Source organism: Oenanthe melanoleuca, chromosome 2 (genome assembly GCF_029582105.1).
Source record: "Oenanthe melanoleuca isolate GR-GAL-2019-014 chromosome 2, OMel1.0, whole genome shotgun sequence".
Taxonomy (NCBI): Eukaryota; Metazoa; Chordata; class Aves; order Passeriformes; family Muscicapidae; genus Oenanthe; species Oenanthe melanoleuca.
Genome location: NC_079335.1, coordinates 54319873 through 54337835, shown reverse-complemented (window position 1 = coordinate 54337835; position 17963 = coordinate 54319873). Strand labels below are relative to the sequence as shown.

General features: G+C 40.3%; 1 protein-coding gene across 1 annotated transcript; it reads left to right on the top strand.

Annotated features, from left to right (window-relative positions):
- The first annotated feature begins 1250 nt into the window (after window positions 1-1250).
- DSEL (dermatan sulfate epimerase like) lies at window positions 1251-8787 on the top strand. The gene is made up of 2 exons (XM_056484991.1): window positions 1251-1582; window positions 2637-8787. The coding sequence occupies exon 2, from the start codon at window positions 3597-3599 to the stop codon at window positions 7245-7247; it is 3651 nt and encodes a 1216-aa protein (XP_056340966.1). The 5' UTR covers window positions 1251-1582; window positions 2637-3596; the 3' UTR covers window positions 7248-8787.
- The last annotated feature ends 9176 nt before the right edge of the window (window positions 8788-17963 follow it).

The following is a 17963-nucleotide window of genomic DNA, read 5'->3' as shown; positions in this document are numbered from 1 at the left end:
CTGATGGGAAGATATGATCAGACATTAATCAGTATTTTTCCCTTTTAAGCCGAGTTTATAGGGTACATCTGAGAGATTAGGATGGTTCCAGGCACACTTCATCACTGATGTAAATGTGCATAACTTAATAATTTAATCCTTCGAAGGTGCACTCTGTAGCACAAAGAGAATCAGTATCCATAATGTATGGCCTTTATATATTCAAATATTCATTTCAAGATAGTTACACATTGAGTAGCTCAAGCAAATATGCCACTGTATTTTCTAGGTGTAGGGGCAAATAAAAAGTAGAATATATGCTATGCTTTGGAAAAAGTTATGCTTATTGAGATGATTAAAACCCACATCCTCTGAAGTACGGATTATAAACACAGTAAGTGGTAACACCCAAAATCTCACACCCTCTTGTTTCCTGCAGTCGACGGATCAGTCACAAACATCATGTCACAAAATCAGGCTCTGAAAGTCATCACCGCCAACCCAAACTGATTCAAACCCAAGAATGCTGTCCCTCTCGCATTTTTTGGGCAGACCACAACGCCGGGGGTAGGGCAGTATTTTCGGCTGGTCCTTCAGAGCACCACTGACCGTGGCCGAGATGAACGGCAGAGGATTTTACTCCTCGTGACGCCTTTGTATTACATATATATTTTATTTCAGAACAAAAGCGGCTGGCGCGCATCCCCGCGGTCCCTGGGATGACGCCGCTCTCACAAAGTTGTCACCCGCAGGAGCGGCGGCCCCTCACGCCCTGCCCTGCCCTGAGGAGCCCGACGGGAGCTGAGGGGCCGGTCCGCGGCGGGGCGGTGGCTGTCGGCCGGCCAGGGGGTGACCCACCGCGGCAGCTTTTCTTCCAGGAGCCCCCTCGTACCTCCTCAGCTGCCCGCTCCCCGCACCGGGCCCCGCTGCACGGGTCCCCGCGGTCTCTGGCCTCCCCCGGCCGCCTGCGCCGCTGCCAGCCGCGGCCCCCCTGCTCGGGCCCGGCCCTGTCCCCGGGCGCTCCGCCGAGCCCCGCTCCGCTCCGCCGGCAGCCCCGGCACCGCGGCCGGGAGCGGGGCTGGGCTGGGCGCCAGGAGCAGCGGGGCAGCGCCCGCCGCCGAGGGAAGAGCCGCGGGAGCCGCGGCGGGACCGGCAGCCCGGCCGCCGCCGAGCTCGGCGCGGAGCATCGGCACATCCCCGTTCCGCCGGGGGCGGCTCTGCCAACCCCCCCGCCGCCTCCCCGCCTCTCTCCCTCCCTCCTTCCCTCCCTCCTTCCTTCCCTCCCCGCCCCTCCGGAGCGACATCCCTGCGAGTTTGCCTGGCTGCCCGCGCCCGTCGCTGGGCGCTCGCCGCCGCATCTCCCTCTCCATCAACTCCTGGGAGCCGCCGGCGGAGGGCAGGGGGCAGAAGTTGCGACCAGCCCGGGTGGAAAAGTAGCGGCAGAGTGGAAGAGGCCGGATCCGAGCGCAGCCCGGCCCAGCCGAGCGGGGCCGGCGCTTCAGCCGCCACCCACAGCCCCCTGCCGGGGCCGGCCCCGCGCCCCGGGCCGCGGCGGCCGGGGCAGAGCGACGCAGCCCCGCGGGATCCCGGCGGAGCCGCCGCGGTAAGACGGGGCTGGGCTCGGGGGCGGCGGCCCCGCGGTGCTCGCCGAAACTTGTCCAAGTTGTGCGGCCCCGGCGCGGGCAGGGGCGCGGCGGCGGCGGGCGCCCTCTGGCGGGCTCGGTGCGGGCGGCGCGGCGGGGCCCGCGCCTCGGTCCCGTCTACTGGCCCGGTCCCATCTGCCGGCCCGGTCCCATCTGCCGGCCCGGTCCCGTCTACTGGTCCGGTCCCATCTGCCGGTCTGGTCCCGTCTACTGGCCCGGTCCCGTCTGCCGGCCCGGTACCGTCTACTGGCCCGATCCCATATGCCTGTCCGGTCCCGTCTGCCGGCCCGGTCCCATCTGCCGGTCCGGTCCCATCCGCCGGTCCGGTCCCGTCTACTGGCCCGGTCCCATCTACCGGTCCGGTCCCATCTACCGGCTCGGTCCCATCTACCGGTCCGGTCCCATCTACCGGCTCGGTCCCATCTGCCTGTCCGGTCCCATCTACCGGCTTGGTCCCATCTGCCTGTCCAGTCGCATCTGCCGGTCCGGTCCCATCTGCCGGTTCGGTCCCGTCTGCCTGTCCGGTCCCGTCTGCCAGTCCGGTCCCATCTGCCGGTCCGGTCCCATCCGCCGGCCCGGTCCCATCTGCCGGCCCGGTCCCGGCTGCCGGTTTCCTGCTTCCCACCGCCCTTTTTGCCCGCGGAGCCGCTCGCCGGCTATAAATACGCGCATGCTTTTATCTTAATTCGAGCTGAATTGAATTTCAGTGGCGTGTGTCGGATTTATTTCCATGAGTAGCTCCTGGTAGCGTAACTGGAAAATATTCCCCGAGACTTCATGTTCACGCTGGAAATGAGAGCTTGAGTAGCCAGTCTGAATTGCTCTTTTGCAAAGGGTAAATTTTGTATAACTTTGAAAATGCTCCTTCTTTTTTTTTTTTTGTGATTTCCTTAAAAGAAAAGGTAAATTAACTCATCTTTCCTGTAAACTTAGCAGCACTTTCTTAACCAAAGTACTTTAAGTATGTTCTGTCATCTACATAGCCTCAGAGAACTTTTTTTTCTGTTTCCACAGAAGGAGCCTACATGCGAAGTGAAAGGAAACCTGAAACTTCTCTTCTTACAAGAAAGTGTTGGCTTTCTGCCTCTTTCACATGTTTCCTTTTGCATCATAATGGAAGGAGCGGGATTTTTTGAATCATCGAGGCCAAATTTGGGTATCTCTAGCTGAAGAAAATAAAAAAAAGACTTGAAAATATGTCAACATGACTCTTAATTCAGATGCATCTTTCACAGAGAGGAATAGTGGTTAAAAGCACTGCAGTTTCATCAAGAAGATCTAATGGAGGATCTAGGTTGATTGTTTATTTTTGATTATTGGTTTCTTCCCATCCCTTCATGAATCCCAAAAGAGAAAGATGGAAAGAGTGTGTAAGGAGATTGAGAAAAGGCGAAGACTAAAGAGATCAACTTCAGTTTTGGAGTCTATTTTCCAAGTGCTGTATATTCCCTATTTTATCAAATCTAACACATTGTTTTGAATAAATTAAATCATTTTGTGATCAGTGGAGTTTTGGTCAGCTGTAAAAGTGGAATTTGGGCTGATTGAAAGCTTTAATCCTTTTGAAAAAGCAAACTTATGACTCCAATTCCCTTTTCAGGTCATGCTTTTCAGGTTACCTAGAGATATTGTTTTAGTCTGTTGCAGTGCAGTCAATCTGTGCTTTATATGCATATCTTAGAGATTTTACTTTTTCCCCTGATTTTAGTGTTTATGCTTGCAGTGTTGTATTTGAGAAAAGTGTGAAGAGACAAGGCACCTGAGATTTAACTTTTCAAGAGCCTTGTCATTTTAATGTTGCATCTCAGATTACAAGTAGCCTGAACCTTTGTTGTAATGCACAGTATACAATACATCTTTTCTCATAAAAATATGCCTTAAGATATGTTTTTAACAAACTGAATGAAAGTTGATATTTGATCACTGTTTTGTGAAGAAATGTATGTCTGGGGAAGAAGAGCTGCCTAATGGATCATGGCTCTGATGTTCATGGGGCATACTCTAGTTCTAGCATTAATGATGTTTGATGTCTTCACTTTTGAAGAATCTGTAAGCAATTACTCCGATTGGGTGACTTTTATAGAAAATGTAGATCAATATGAAAAACAGCAACTTGAAGGTCTTAGTGCTGAGAAGCAGCTGAAAAGAACAGTTCTTCACCCAAGCTTGTATTTCGACGCTCATGATGTTCAGGCACTGAGGCAGAAGGCTCGTACAAGCCATTTGCATCTCTTCAGAGCCATCAGGAGTGCCGTGATGGTTATGCTGTCCAACCCTTTATACTACCTACCTCCACCCAAGCACATTGATTTTGCAGCCAAGTGGAATGAGATTTATGGTAACAACCTGCCACCTCTAGCATTCTACTGTTTGCTGTGCCCCGAGGATAAAGCTGCATTTGATTTTGCCCTGGAATATATGGATAGAATGGCTGGTTACAAAAACTGGTTGGTTGAGAATGCACCTGGAGATGAAGTGCCACTTGGTCACTCTCTAACAGGATTTGCCACTGCTTTTGACTTCTTGTATAATTCACTGGAAAATGAGAGAAGGCAGAAATACCTGGAGAAGATACGGTCTGTAAGCGAGGAAATGTATGAGTACTCCAAGGTTCGTTCCTGGGGAAAGCAGCTTCTCCATAATCACCAAGCAACCAATATGCTTGCTTTGCTTATTGGGGCTTTAGTTGCCGGAGTGGAGGAAGGATCTCAGGCAAATATTTGGAAACATACTGTTGTTGATGTGATGGAGAAAACAATGTTTCTCCTCAATCATATTGTAGATGGGTCTCTGGATGAGGGAGTAGCTTACGGGAGTTACACCGCCAAGTCAGTCACCCAGTATGTTTTCCTGGCCCAGCGCCACTTTGGTATTAACAACTTGGAGAACAACTGGCTGAAAATGCACTTTTGGTTTTACTATGCCACCCTATTGCCAGGCTTCCAGAGGACTGTGGGTGTTGCAGATTCTAATTACAACTGGTTTTATGGTCCTGAGAGCCAACTGGTTTTCTTGGATAAGTTCATAATGAAGAATGGAGCTGGTAACTGGCTGGCACAGCAAATCAGAAAACACAGACCCAAGGATGGGCCAATGGTGCCATCCACTGCACAGAGGTGGAGCACATTGCATACTGAATTTATATGGTATGCTGCTGAAATCACTCCTCAGCCACCTCCTGACTATGGTACTGCTAAAATGCATGTGTTTCCTAACTGGGGAGTTGTTACTTATGGAGCTGGATTACCAAACAGTCAGACAAACACCTTCGTTTCCTTCAAGTCCGGGAAACTGGGTGGACGTGCTGTCTATGATATTGTTCACTTTCAACCCTATAGATGGATTGATGGGTGGAGAAGTTTCAATCCGGGCCATGAGCATCCTGATCAGAACTCCTTCACTTTTGCTCCCAATGGACAGGTGTTTGTATCTGAGGCTCTTTATGGACCTAAACTCAGCCACCTGAACAATGTCTTGGTGTTTGCTCCATCTCCTACAAGCCAGTGCAACCAGCCTTGGGAAGGACAGCTTGGTGAGTGCGCCCAGTGGCTGAAGTGGATTGGTGACGAGGTTGGAGACTCAACTGGAGAAATTATAACAGCCTCTCAAGCTGGTGAGATGATGTTTGTGAGTGGTGAGGCAGTATCTGCTTACACATCAGCAATGAAACTGAAAAGTGTGTATCGCGTTCTGCTGCTCTTAAATTCTCAGACATTGTTGGTAGTTGACCATATCGAGAAGGAGGAAGATTCTCCTGTTAATTCAGTCAGTGCCTTTTTTCATAATCTTGACATTGATTTTAAATACATACCCTATAAGTTTAAGAACAAGTACAATGGAGCTATGATGGATGTGTGGGATGCCCACTACAAGATGTTTTGGTTTGATCATCGTGGGAGTAGTCCTGTTGCTAGGATACAGGAGGCTGAACAAGCTGCTGAATTCAAAAAGCGATGGACTCAGTTTGTAAATGTTACCTTTCCAATGAAAAACACGCTTACAAGGATTGTTTACCTTTTCTATGGGCCGTATGTCAATGTTTCTAACTGTAGACTCATGGATAATGCAAAATCTGGATTTCAGATTTCTCTCAGTGTCAACAACACTGAAAATACCATCTCTGTTGTGACTGAGTATCAGAATTTAAAGGCAAGGTTTGATTACTTGGGATTTGGTGGTTTTGCTAAAGTAGTTCATGAAAATAAAGTGACCAAGTTTGGCCTCGGTACTGAATCTGTGAAAAAAGATATGAAAAATAATAGGGTAGTTTTCCCATTTGGATTCAAAGTGAACATAATTGCAGGGCTAATTTTGGGTATCAGTTTGGTCATACTGGCTTTTCAGTGGCGGTTTTACATATCCTTTGGTAAAATGTTGCGTTGGATCCTGATACTGGTTGTCACACTGTGGTTAATTGAATTGGTGGATGTGTGGAGCATGTGTACTCAGCCCATCTGTGCAAAGTGGAGCAGTGACATGACAAGGCCAGAACGTGATAAAGGCAATAAAGCCAAACAATTAGAAGGAAACCCCGTTGTTTTGCCAGATGTTATCATTACTTCACTTCCCACTTCTGGTGCAGAAATTTTAAAACAGCTGTTTTACAATACCAGTGACTTTTTATACATCAGGATACCTACACCCTATCTTGAAATTCCTGAGACTGAATTTGAAATTGACTCCTTTGTAGACCCATGTGAATGGAAGGTTTCTGATGTCCAGAATGGTAATTTTCGTCTTATCCAAGGGTGGCTCCAATCTCTAGTTCAAGACACGAAGTTGCATTTACAAAACATTCACTTATATGAAGCTAGCAGAAGTAAAATTGCTCAGCATGCTGCACTAAGCAAAGAAAAAAAGAAAAGGTCCAAAAAGAGAGAATCCCTGTCAGAACAAAGAAGCAGGGCAAGAGGGAGTCAAGAAAAAGATGCTGAATATATTAGGGAACTGAGAAGACATCTCATCTATTATCCTAATGCACGACCTGTGCTTAGTTTAAGCAGTGGGAGCTGGGCATTAAAGCTTCCCTTCTTTCAGGAAATCTTAGGACCATCTATGAGAGCATTATATGTAGTGAGGGACCCACGGGCATGGGTCTATTCAATGTTGTACAAAAATAAGCCAAGCCTTTACTCTTTGAAAAATATTCCACAACGCTTGGCTGCAATGTTTAAAGGGGAGAATGGTAAAGAAAAATGTCGTTTAAATGAAGGCTATGCCTCTGAGTTTGAATCACTAAGGAAAGAAATTTCAAATTCTAATTCAAATGCTATTTCTGTGTTGTCTTATTTATGGCTAGCAAACACAGCAGCAGCAATGAGAATAAACAGGGACTTGCTGCCAACAAATTATCAGCTGGTCAAGTTTGAAGATATTGTGAGCTTTCCTCAGAAGACGGCTGAAACAATTTTTGCCTTTCTTGGTATTCCTCTTCCTCCTGCTAGCTTAAACCAAATATTATTTGCCACCTCCACCAGTCTTTTCTATCTTCCTTATGAAGGGGAAATTTCACCAAGTACCATTCATGCCTGGAAACAAAACATGCCCCATGAAGAGATTAGACAGATTGAAGATATCTGTTGTTCACTGATGGACCACTTAGGATACCAAAAGTTTATAAAATAAATGCTGCTGGTCAGCAGAAATTTGCACTAATGGTCTCTGACTCCCAATTTGTGGATAAATATTAGATAAGTTTGTTTATTCTTGTAAAATGTGTACAGTCTGCTAATTTCAGAGAGATTATTTTAAGAAAAATATAACTGTTCTTGAAACTGTGGAAGGGGTTTTTTTGTTTGTTTTGATGTGTTTTGCTTTAAAAAGATATTGTAACTACTTTTGCAGCCTTTCAAGAAAAGCTGTGTGAACCTTTGCAGAAGCACCAGCTGGGGCCTCTATAGCTCAGGGGATTAGTAATAGAACAGAGAGCTTTTCACCTCCAGCTCACCAGTTTGACTCCAGCCCAAATGGTTAATTCCAGAAAGTATTTACCATTTGAGGATTGTATGATGGTTTATATGAAATTGTACTAGTCAAACTGGTCCTGTTCCCAATGGTGATTATTGGCCCCCTTGGACAGGTTTACTGATGCATTCTGTCATTGTATCACTGGTCACTGTAGTGGTACAAAAGAAATATAAGCTGAGATTTAGGACGGTTCAGCATCCCCTTAGTGGGAAGAAATCTAGTTTCTTATTTACAATTTGAGCAGACAGGTCCAGGACTGGAATGGACTCGGGTATTAAATCTCATTCTAGGATATGATTCCTGCATGTCAGAAATGCGGTAGTCAAATTGGGGTTTGATGTTTGACAAAAAAGGAGTCCTAATTCTCCATCCCTGACAATGTGGGACCTTTGTGAGCCTGAAGTAAATTACTTGGAGAAAAAGAAATGGGATGGAATCTTAAGAAATTTGCAAATGAGCAGTCAAATTTGTGTAGCTTTGACCTGTCTCAACATAACCTAATTTTGAAGGTTGTTAACATATAGACTTCTTGAGCTGTTTTATTCCATACCTCTTGTCTTAGAGGTCGTGCAATGATTTTTCTCGTTTTAAGTGAGACTCTTTCATCTTTGTTGTTACTCATTTCTCTGATGATTTTTGTGCATAATTTCCTTGGGACCAGTGCAGCTATGTGATGCCATTGGCAATGACGTATTGGTGATGTCTGCATAAAATGCAATCTGAGATTTAGAAGACCTCAAATAAATCTCTAGCCCTGTGTTGCTGTGGGATGTTTTGCTTGTCTGTATAATGAATTTCTGAAGGACAGCTACTGCTAACTTTAGGTCTTCTGTCAGAGAGGGGAAAGATCTGAAAATCACCTGATCCTCAGCCACCTCACATTTCAGTGATGCTTCTCTGCAGCAAACAATTTCTAAAGTTATCTGATTTTTATCATAATTGGTGTTTCTTTAACATGATGCTGTGATTAACATGATGGTTTTTGTTTGAAAACAGATAGGCCTGTTAGAATAGTTGCATCTTTGTCACAGCTTATTTTCTTCTCGAGTCACACTCTTTGCGCATGCCCATTAAGAAAAAAAATTCCTGTTTCCCAATTTAACTTGCTCAGCATCCTCTGGAAATGCATGCATAGTGTAAATGTCTGCAGATGTGTATATCAGATCACAAAGAGACATCTATTTCCTTTACCATCTGTTTTTTATTACAAGTGGAATTGTGTTGAAATATGCTTCAATTGGTTTTGTGGGAGCTGGAATCAGAGCTTATTATATTGAAATATGCGTGTAATTGTTATTTATTTGGGTGGTGTTGGGCAATGTCAAAAGTGCAGTGAGTTTCTTCATAGAGATTACAGATATTCTTGCCGAATTTTAATATAAAGGAGTTGTTCTTTTTTCTTCCAATCCTACCATTATTTCCTGTCTTACCTAGCTGTTTTGTCCCTCCCATATGTACATTTCATACCCTTGAGATATCTCATTACAACCTAGATAAAAGTACCTCTTTCTCAGACAGTCATTAGTATGGCAACAAAGGCCTCTACCATGATAAAGGTATAGATAATTTGTGGTCTCACAGTAAATTACCTGTCGTTTACTAGCAGTAGCTGTGTTTTCCCCATCAAACCTGTATTTCAGCCTTCATTAGGTGGAGTGCCATGTTATAGGAAATATTAAACAAGTTAATATACATTGACATTTTAGTGAAACTTTGTTTCCAAGTATCATTCTCTTAAATTGACTTCTCCCTGGAGCCATTTTTGATTGTATGTTAAAAGAAAGTATTGATGTCTGTGCAGTTGGTACTTGACAGAATAAATTTCAGCATTTACTTTCTATTTCCAGGATTTACAGTCTAGAATCAACAAATAAAAAGGGTTTTCTCTGTCAGATGTTTTAGGGCAGCTGAAGATAAGATTTTGTGGATATACAGAGTTATTCTTAAAATTCTCTTCTATTACTAGAATTCAGAAGAAGAATGGTCACTACACAGACATAGATATTAACCTCTCCTTTTTCCATATAGTAATGTTTAAGATTGTCAATAAACTTTGAGAATTGTTCAAATTTTTTCAAAAATATGTCTGTTTAGGTACATTGTATTGAAAAGTGTTTGACACTTTCATTTACACTTTCATAAACATGCTCATGAAAGCTAGTCTCAGTTCTTTATCTGCTTAGCTTTTCTTTCTTTTTCTCCCTCTGTTAAATATTGATAATTATTTGTACTATATTGAGATGTCAGTTATGACACAGCTAAGATTCTGATGTCTTTTTTAAAAAGGCAGGCTTTAATTCAATGCTTATTTCTAAATCGTATTTGGAAGCATAAGAAAAATAAATACCAAGGAAAACATTTCAGTTATTTATTTTGTAAGGAAGTGACATTGACCTTAGGGAGATGTACATAGGTCTTGGCATTCAGAATTCTATCAAATAGGACAAATCTATAGTCTCTGAGCACATCTAAATGCCTCTATTGCTCCCAGTAGGCTTTTTCCAAGAGCAGCACCTGTGGAAATGATCCTCAGTATCAGTCAGATTGGTTCCTTCACCCTTGTTGCACACAGCTGGCATTCAGTCCTCATCAGATTTATGTTTCAACAATTAATTTGTCAGATCTAGAGTTTAACTTCTGTACAAGATCCTCCATTATGTAAAATATATGGCACGACTCATTTGACAGTGTGATACTATTCTGTTAGTGCTAGAATGTAATTCAATCAAAAATTGATTTTCAGATTTTATAAAGTTACTGTGAACTGATTTGTAAAGCCTCAGTCAGGATCAGAATTTTTTTAAAACTGTAAAAATGGTTTCCTTTGCTGTTGAAATACAATGGTATGACTGGTAGCAAACTCTTGTCCATCCTACAGTCAATTACTAGTAATAAAGACACTATTTGATGAACATAAACTTACATTAACTGGAATAAAATACCGCATTTCCTGAAAATATTTGAAGTGCACAGTTCAAGATAAAGGATGTAAACCTGTTATCAATATTTCTGTAAGTTACAAAAATTATCCCTTTTGCAAGTGGCCCATATGTCAGGTTCCGTATGTTAGAATATTTTGTAATTAGAAGCTGTGATACTTGTTTAGGGGACTTAGTAATTTATCAAAATTATTTCTGTTTATTTACATATAAATTTTCTTCAAGAGGATAAGTACTGGATCTTAACAGTTCTATGGTCAGGGCAACATAACCTTTCATTCCTTCTGTACTACTTTTTATTTTTGGTTCAGACTAAAACTTGATTTGCTTAAATCTCAGGATGAATGGGCTGTTTTCCAAGTGAAGAGCCTGTCTGGAGACTTACAGTCTCAAATACCATATCTCAGTGTGAAATACAGACTATGAATTATGGATCAAATCTGTAAATTGTGAGCTGTTCAGAATTGAACCATAAGTGGAACGATGCCTTGGGGACCTCAGGGAATGTTGTACCATTGATTTCAACAGGAACAAAATACGATAATCTACTATCATAATATTATTATCAACTAGTTAGCCTGAATATTCCAAAACAAGAAATGACAAAAAGTAAATACCTTAAATGATCATTAAAGATTATTCTTTTTGATATTTGGTGACAAAAAGAACTGTATTTTAACAATTTAAAAAATATAATTTGCTCTGTAACTCTAATGAAAACTACCTGTAGGTTGCCTGATAAATTTATAAGCCCCTAAAAGGAGGTATAGAAACAAAGAGATATTAAAAATAGTCTACAGACCACAATTTTCAAATTTCAGGAGTTTTATTTTCTTTAGTGAGGAGACATTTGCTGGTATGTGATCAGCACTATTCTCGTAAGGGATGTGAATGGATAATCTCATGCTGTCTCCGAAAACACTTCATAATGAGGAAGTGCTGTTTCAGGTTGCTGAAATGATGCTGTTTTAAATTAAACTACATCTTTTCGAGCAGGCTGAGAGTTATATGTGATGGAGAAGAACAAAGACAGTCTGATCTCATTTACACCAAATAATTTCTGAAAGCTTCTTCATTTATGGTGGTATAAATTCAACACTTTGTTTACTGCTTTTACTGGGAAAGATATTGTGGAGTTTGAAGAACATGAATTGAATTAATCTATGTCACATTAGGTAATTTAACTTTCACTCCTAAATGAGAAGTCTTGTCACCCTAGAATTAATGGAAAATGAGTGTTACCCTCAAAGATAAATCAGACATTGCTGCTATCTTTTTAAATACTCAAAATCCAGGAGTGGTGAAACCCTTAATTTAGATGCCCACTGACAGGCCCAGATGAAGTAGGATGAATTTGGATTTAAATGTGTATGGTCTTACATTTAAGTAGATATCTGTGTCTGAGCAATTCCAGTGTATCCACTGTCCAAACAAAATTTTCTGAAACATCCTGCATAAAATAAAACTGTTGATAGTAAAACAATACACTTGTGTTATCCTCTTTTTTCTTCTATATTATTTCACCACTTCAAGATATCACAAAACTTTGTGATGCGGTCAAGTGTATGTATTTAAAATTTTGAAAACCTTCTATTCTTGTTTGTTTTGAATATGGAAACCATTGTTGTCTTTCAGAAAGTATTGGTAGGTAGCAAGACCTGATTCTGACTGCCCTTGAAAGCACTGTAGGTACATTTGGTATTAAGTGAAAGACCACAAAATAGCTATATTCCTAGAACAGAAAAAGTGATTTTTCACACAGTTTTTGGAAACTGGACAGCTGGTGCAAACCATAAAAGTCTCTTGGTCTATAAACACAATTTGCAAACTGTGTATTTAGAATAGTCCTCTTCCAGTTCCTGAACTATCCACAGGAGTTTCTTCAGAGACAGACATTTGGCACAGAAACCATTCTTAAATGTAAGTACGTAAGCAAGTTGCAGCAGCTGTGAATGTTCCTGGGTGCTTATTTTTCTTTTTAAAGACTCATAATCAAGTAGAATAAATGAAGCCCTCTGAATGTCTTTTGCTGAATGTGGACATGCATAGGCAGTATCTACCAGATCCAGAGGTAGTTCAGCCTCATTATTGCTGCAAAGGTGACCCACAGGAGGTGCAACTGAGCCGCATCTAGTCTTCTGCAGCTGAGTTTTGCAGGTTTAACTGGGTTTTTTTGTTCATTTAATCTTGCAGATTATGTTTGGGATATAATTTACAGGAGCAAGAAACTGGTTCTGTCTTTCCTATGAAATTCAGCTTTCAGTTATGAAGAAAAGGTTTACATGTTTTTAAGTCTTTTTCACATGATATTTAACTGTGAAGCAGATAAAGGTTTTTTTGTTTGGGTTGGGTTATTTTGTTGTTTGTTTCGTTGTTGTTGTTGTTGTTTTGGGTTTTTTTTCCTGGAAGTTGCTGACCCAGTGCCTTCTCTGAATGATTTTGCAGTGGGCAATATGTGCTTATGCTTTGTAGCTCATCCTAGGTCATGTCACTACTCGTACAAGTAATTTTTATTTTAACCTTCTGAATCTTGAACCCAACTTTGGATTTGAGAAAGTTACATGGAAACTGCCTGTTACAATAGGAATAAAAATGTGTTTTCTTAAAAATAGGTGGCTGTTTATTGCAAATTCTTAAACAATATTTGTCTCCAGCTATTTTCTGAAAAGTTATTCAAAGTGAATATGCTATGTACAAAGCTGAGAGAAAACTAATACCAGGAGCATGATAAAAAGCAGGCTGCCAGATATAACAAATGCACACTTGTATCTGAAAGCCTTTTCACTCTTAATTTATTTTCTAAGAGACTAGCTGCTTATATTTTCTTTGTTTTTTTTAACCCTTTTCTGTTTCCACCCTATAGCTTGCCGAAAAATAGACCTTTTTCCTATATTTTCTGGATTTTAGTTTGAAATGTTGATTTTGTTGCATTTTTTGAGCCTTTTGTTACATTTCAGGACCTTGAAGTCTGTTCCCTTTATAAATTGCATCCTACAGCTGCCACTTGATTTCAAGAAACGTAATGTCAGAGGTAGCAAGGGATATAGGTACACAGAAATGCACTGAGAAGTAGGAGAAATAAAATGCTACATAGCTGAAGAAAACAGACTTTAAAATGTGTGTTGGAGTATTAAGATCTTAATGAGCTAACAAATCATGTCAGAACAATAGATTTTATTATTCATTTTAACTGATCAGTCTGTTTCAAATTACCATATGAGTACTGATGGAAAGTGAAGTTGGAAGTTTTGTTTGTGTATATATATTGATTTTTTTTTGCTTCAAAACACTGCTATTCTTTTGTATTCCCAAGATGTGTTCACTAGCAATAAAATAGCTGTTAACCAATGCAGCTCTATAACAAAATTGTTGATACCAAAGGATGCTTTTCAATAATACCTTTACCTGCTGGGCATAGATTCAATATTGATGGTTTCTCAACTGCAAGCATCCTTTGGTGAAACATTTGAAAGAAAAGTTTACTTCTGTAAAAATGACTTGTTTCATGCTAAAAAAAATGGACCACATTGTTGCTGATAAAAATGAAGTGACATGAGAAGCTGCATATTACAGACAGAGTACCATCAGTTAGTCATGATTAAACCTGTCACATAATCAGAAAATATGAATTTGAAAATATGAATGTAGCTCTCATCCATTCTTCAGCCTAATTACTAACCTTCATTATCCTCTTATTTTCAGGCCTGGCTAAGATGTGTTTCCTTCTATTTGCTGAAATAAAAGAGTGAGCCTACATGAAGATGCCCTGGCTTTGTTGATATGCTAGGGTTTTTTGAAGTTGCTGTCACTTGAATGTGTGTCTGTATTTCTCAATCACTCTAGGGTACATTTGCAAATCCTGTGTAGTGAATGATCCTGTTGATTTCAACATGCAGGAATTTACCTATTTGTATTCTATCCTTTTCTGACAATAGCCATGTCATACCCTTAACACCTGAAGTGAATAGAATGATTAGTAAAAAGCCAGTCTAGACAATAAATTAAGATTGCTGGGTTTCATGGTTCACATCTTGTTGGGAGTGTTTGCCAGTAATATGCTTCATCTGCATTTAGCTCAGCTGGCTCTGCATAGCAACAGACTCATAGCACCCTTTGAAGAATTTCCCTTGAGAAATGTATAAGTTAAAGGTATAGTTTTAAACAGCTAAATGTGTTTATCATTCCTTTAGGGCCTCTTAAGTTAAAGTAGGTGAAATTTTCTTTCTGATTTAAAGGTGCAAAGAAAATGAAAGGGAAAAAAAATATTTTCTTAACATGTTAATAAAGATATAATTTAAAAAAAAAATATTCAGATGTTAATAAAGTATAGAAAAAAAAGTGCAGGGTCAGTTTGGCAAAATACTATTTATTGTGTTGTTAAATTATTCCTCTTTATGCTCCATAATGTGTCCTGCCAGACAGATACACATATGACCAATTTGCATTTGTTACATTTCTGAAACAGGATCAGATAGATACACAAGTGACTTTTAACTGCGATAAAAGTGATGAAAATCATGAAGTGATGAAGATCATGAAAAAGTGGTCTTAGATATTTTGATACCTTGTAGTTTCTCTTGTACTTAGTGACTTTTGTTTCATGTTTTCAATGGTGACTTAATTAGTTCCCTGGGTAAGCTGCTCCAATGCTTAACAATCCCTTTGGTAAAGAAATTTTTCTTCATAACCTTATCTGACAAAACTTGGGGCCATCTACTCCTGTTCTATCACTTGTTATTTGGGAGAAGCAACTGAATCCCAACTCACTACTTCCTTTGAGAGAGGTGTAGAGAATAAGTTCTCCCCCTCAACCTTCTCTTCTCCAGGCTAAACACCCCCAGCTCCCTCAGCCACTCTTCATCAGATTTACATTCCAGACTCTTCACCAGCTTCATTGCTCTTCTTTGGATGCACTTCAGCACCTCAGTGTCTTTCTTGTAGTGGGGGGCTTCTCAGCCTTTTGTCTAAAATCAAGTATTGCCTAGTGTAGTATATATATTTGTGCATGCATATAATCAGATTCCTAAAACCCAGCTAATTTTGAGAAAGAGTAGAAATGCTGTGAAGCAAGCAATGTCTGTATGGTGTTGAAGTAGGTCTTCACAGAAAATGTATGCAGTGAAGTGCAGAGAAATTTGAAGGCTCTCTGCAAATGCACAGAATTTGTTCTGAATTCAGAATTTAAAACTGGCTCTGCTAGTTGAAGCTTACTGGAAGATGTTTAGCTTGTGGCTTGCTTTCCTTGCAAATCAAGCACTTATTTTTTCTTAGTGGGGCATTTTAGCTCAACGTTTTCTGAGATTGACCATCATATGTTCATCCTCTTTTTTGCTGCTGTGTAGTTTCCCTACAAGACTTCTATTTATCTATTTTAGAAAGATATATTTGTTTACCAAGAGTGAATTTGCTGAACTGTTTCATTAGATTTTCCTTCTGTTGCTGTAAAAATAGAAATCATACTTTCAGGCATTTTGTAAAGGAATCCATCAGAATTTCTGAAAGTCAGAAGTCAGAGTATGGCTGTAGTTGCAAACTCCACAAACATTTCAAAGTGAAATGTTATACCAACAAAAAGAAGCTTAATAATTAACTTTATGTTCTCTACTGCAACTTTAGGGATACAATTGTATAATCTATGTGGAAAGTATGCTCTTTTTCTTAAAAATTAATAAATACTGCCTTAATCAAAACAAATACATACAGCTCACAGTTTTAATTTTTGTTTTATAAATAGCTTGTAGCTGGAATTCTGTGGTAGACCAAATCTGCAGTATCTCTTATACCCTTTGTGAATTCAACTGCCACAAATGTTACTTAACAGGTCTCTTGCTCCAAGGCAAAATCTGTTCATAGCACTTAAAACACTGGCAAACACATGAAGAAAAAACAATTTAAACATTTTTTTATCATATTATAGTCTTGTAGATCTTATTTACAAGTGAAGATTGAATATTCTGCTTTCATTTTGATATAAAATGCACTCATCTAAGTAAGCTCTTCTATAAATTTGTTTATCTGTTCCCCTCCAGAATTTGAAGAGACGGATTTCTAATATGGCTGTTCTTTTGTCCTTTCAGTAAAATGCAATTTTGATTAATTGGTTAGTGAATGTGGAATTTAAATAAAAAAGTGTTGAACTATTTAAAATGTTTTTTTCATGTGGCCTGATTACATCTGATTACATCTCTTTTGACTTTAATTTACAAGTGTACCTCTCCAAAAACAAATTCTCAAAAGTGGTACCTCAAATCTATCTCATTTACCATTCAGTTCTTACTGTAAAATGGTTGTAAAAGTGGCCTAAGATCTTTACTCAGGAGATTAATAAATAAAAAATAGTTGCTTTTCACATCAAACTGAGAGCTCTTCTTGGACCACAAATATTAAGGCATAACATAACTTCTCATCCTGCTGTTATGTGATTGTCTTTTCTGGATGAAGTGATATGATGTTCTTTAATGCCCTGATACCAACACAAAAGCAGTGTTAAGAATGAAAAATAATAGTTTTAATCAATATGTAGTAATATTTCTTGCCTGAATGTATATAGAATCATATTTTGCTGGGGTCTATATTTCTAACTGAGGTCAGTATCTTCTGACACTAGGAAAACATGATGATATGCTAGCTCATATAGAAGAAGTAGTCAATACAGGATGGCCTGTAACCTAGAGTTCTTAATTTGCCAAGAGTGTACAAAATAGAATATTTTTATTGTGCCCACTGTGCATACTACAAGCTGTGGAAAGAATGAACTTTTTCTTCATTGGAAGGCTTAGCAGATTTTTTTTTTTTTTTGTGCTATGTCTTTCACTGCTGCCAGAGCAGCAGAGCTAAAGGATATAGCTGGAGGAGAAGATATATATGCCAGAATGTCCCTGCAATGTGATGCCCCTCAGAAGTATGACCTCGTCTGTGCAGCCACAAATAAAAACTAAAAGCCTATTGCTTCTTCCTAACTCATGGATAAAATCTTGGAAGTCTCTTACTCTTGAGCAACCTACAGACTCAGAAAGAATAAGGCATTTAAAAAATAACACTTGAAAGTACTTTTAATGTCATGAGATAATCACAGGACTTCCATGACCTTGACTGATGCTCTTAAGAGATTGAAAATGCCCAGTTGGGTTATATAGTCATGTAAAAGGAAAACTAATTTCCTGGAATGTAGAAAACACAATATTTTAGATCATCAGGCTCTAAGTGTATGACCCAGCACAACTCAGGATTAGACAAGTAAATTGACAGCGCAGGTTTCTGGACAGCTCCAGTGCTGGTTCAGATCGATCGCTGTGGCTGGAGTCAGCACAAAGGCTGGACACTGATTAAGACACTGATCAAAACAAATGCTGTTATGTGGCCCCATTCAGGTGTCTTAAGAGGGTAGAGGCTTCACTCCCTTAATTGGCCATGTCGGTCACAGATGCTGTTGCAG